Below are 1,929 nucleotides of genomic sequence, written 5' to 3' on the forward strand. Positions count from 1 at the left end.
TGTAGCAGTGAATTAAACCACCACCCTGTAGCGCTCAGTTAGACCACCACCTTGTAGCAGTGAATTAAACCACCACCCTGTAGTGCTCAGTTAGACCACCACCTTGTAGCAGTGAATTAAACCACCACCCTGTAGCGCTCAGTTAGACCACCACCTTGCTGGCTCAACTTAGCAATATTTTGAGTTCCTAAACCAAATTCAGTAACAGAATTCAAAGCATTATTCTAAGCATGAGAGTAACTGTTTGTAGAAATGTATTTCCTATTGTTATTCACTTTTGCTTTCCTTAACTGAAACCATGAATAAGAAATATCTGTTTCTAACATATTCATGAAAATATTTGCATCACATTTACCAAACTTCTTGTTTCATTTCTGCTTTTTGTTATTTTAATACTTTAATTGTATTCTGACTTAGTACACAAGCCAAAAATATAATCAATCTATATAAAGACTGATCTGAAACATTATGCCATAGGATCAGAGACATAAGCATGACCATATTTTTAAACTGTAATAGCCTTTATCATTCCATTATTAAATGACAAGAAGCTCACTGTCAGAAAGATGATGTGAAATGTAATGTGAAATGATGAAAGTAGGCTAGAATGAACAAGTAAATAAATAATGGAGAAAAGCATTAATTCAGTTTACATGTATTTATTACATATCAAAGGAAGCTTTATGATTTATGTAGTCAAACCTTTGTAACATTTGTCACCTTCACTGAAGAGATAAGGTTAAGTTTCTATGTGAAACACAATTGCTATGCAAATTGCTAATTAGCAAAAATAAGACACACATGTAAACATGCAAACATTTCATAGCATTAATGTTATGCAAAAACAAGTTACAATATTTTGTTCAACATAATTTGAACATATTTGTCTAATGAAATATTTCTTATACAACAAGAAAAACAGTAGCTCAATAATGCTTTCTGTCTGTGGAAGCAAACCCTATTTTTTTTAAATACAGAGAGAATACTCTCAAAATAAATCTATATTAGACATCAATTATTTGAGTGTCCAAATATTTGATCCATGTTTTAAAGATCATAAGGTGCATTTAACTTGTAGTTTATTTACAAAATTAAAATAAAAAAGAAATGTAAACATAGTTTACACACTTGCTCTCAATGAAAGCAAAACATATAATTCTGAAAAAGCAGATTAAGAGGAAATAAATTCCTACAAACCAAAAATTTCAGTCTATACTGATCATAGACTGTAATTTTGAATTCTATTTCCTAATCATAAGTGTCCACATGACTCTCCCAGGGCCTCCAGAGTGCACTGCATGCTGGAGTCTCCTCTTTGCTGCTGATTTGACAGGCTGGAGAGCTGAGCTGAGGCAGGACACTTCTGCTCTTCTCCAAGGAAGGCTGCATGCTGAGGAGGTGTTTCAGCAGCCTTCTCTGGGACTCAGTCTGCACTTGACACTGAGACAGGAAGTTGATGGCCTCCTCCACACACCTGGTGTAGCCTTCATTAGCTGCAGTAGAGCAGGGAGAGTCCATGTGAGACTGCTGCTGTTGTCTCAGGAAATGAACTGTCATCTCCAGGATGTCGGCTTTCTCCTGTCTGGAATCAGGCTGTTGCTTTAGGAACTCTTGACCCAGGAGAGACTTGAGCTTCTCAATGCTGCTGTTCATACGTTCTCTACGCATCTTCTCCACTACTGGCTTTCTGAACTGGAGAGAGAATGAAGAGGGAAAACTATTTAATATCACTAATATTCTTTCATACACATGCAAATGAATGTACAGATAACATTTCAAGTTAAATTAATAAAGAAAATATATTATTTTGCTATTTACCTTATTTGTAAGTGGAAGATGTTCTGTGGAGTAGATCCTAGCTGCAGTGATAGCTGGAGTCATGGCTGTGTGTCTTCTGTTAGTTCTCTGTGAGAAGAAGACTGGAGCTGT

At 35.8% G+C, this 1,929-nt stretch overlaps 1 protein-coding gene across 1 annotated transcript; it reads right to left on the bottom strand.

The window, feature by feature from the left end:
* Positions 1 to 643: 643 nt before the first annotated feature.
* LOC113570020 (transcription factor HES-5-like) lies at positions 644 to 1,929 on the bottom strand. Its single transcript, XM_026998184.3, has 2 exons — positions 1,819 to 1,929; positions 644 to 1,692 (listed from the first exon to the last, which is right to left on the bottom strand). The coding sequence occupies exons 1-2, from the start codon at positions 1,879 to 1,881 to the stop codon at positions 1,249 to 1,251; spliced, it is 507 nt and encodes a 168-aa protein (XP_026853985.1). The 5' UTR covers positions 1,882 to 1,929; the 3' UTR covers positions 644 to 1,248.

This window comes from Electrophorus electricus, chromosome 24 (genome assembly GCF_041902795.1).
Source record: "Electrophorus electricus isolate QZ-2024a chromosome 24, ASM4190279v1, whole genome shotgun sequence".
Classification (NCBI taxonomy): domain Eukaryota; kingdom Metazoa; phylum Chordata; class Actinopteri; order Gymnotiformes; family Gymnotidae; genus Electrophorus; species Electrophorus electricus.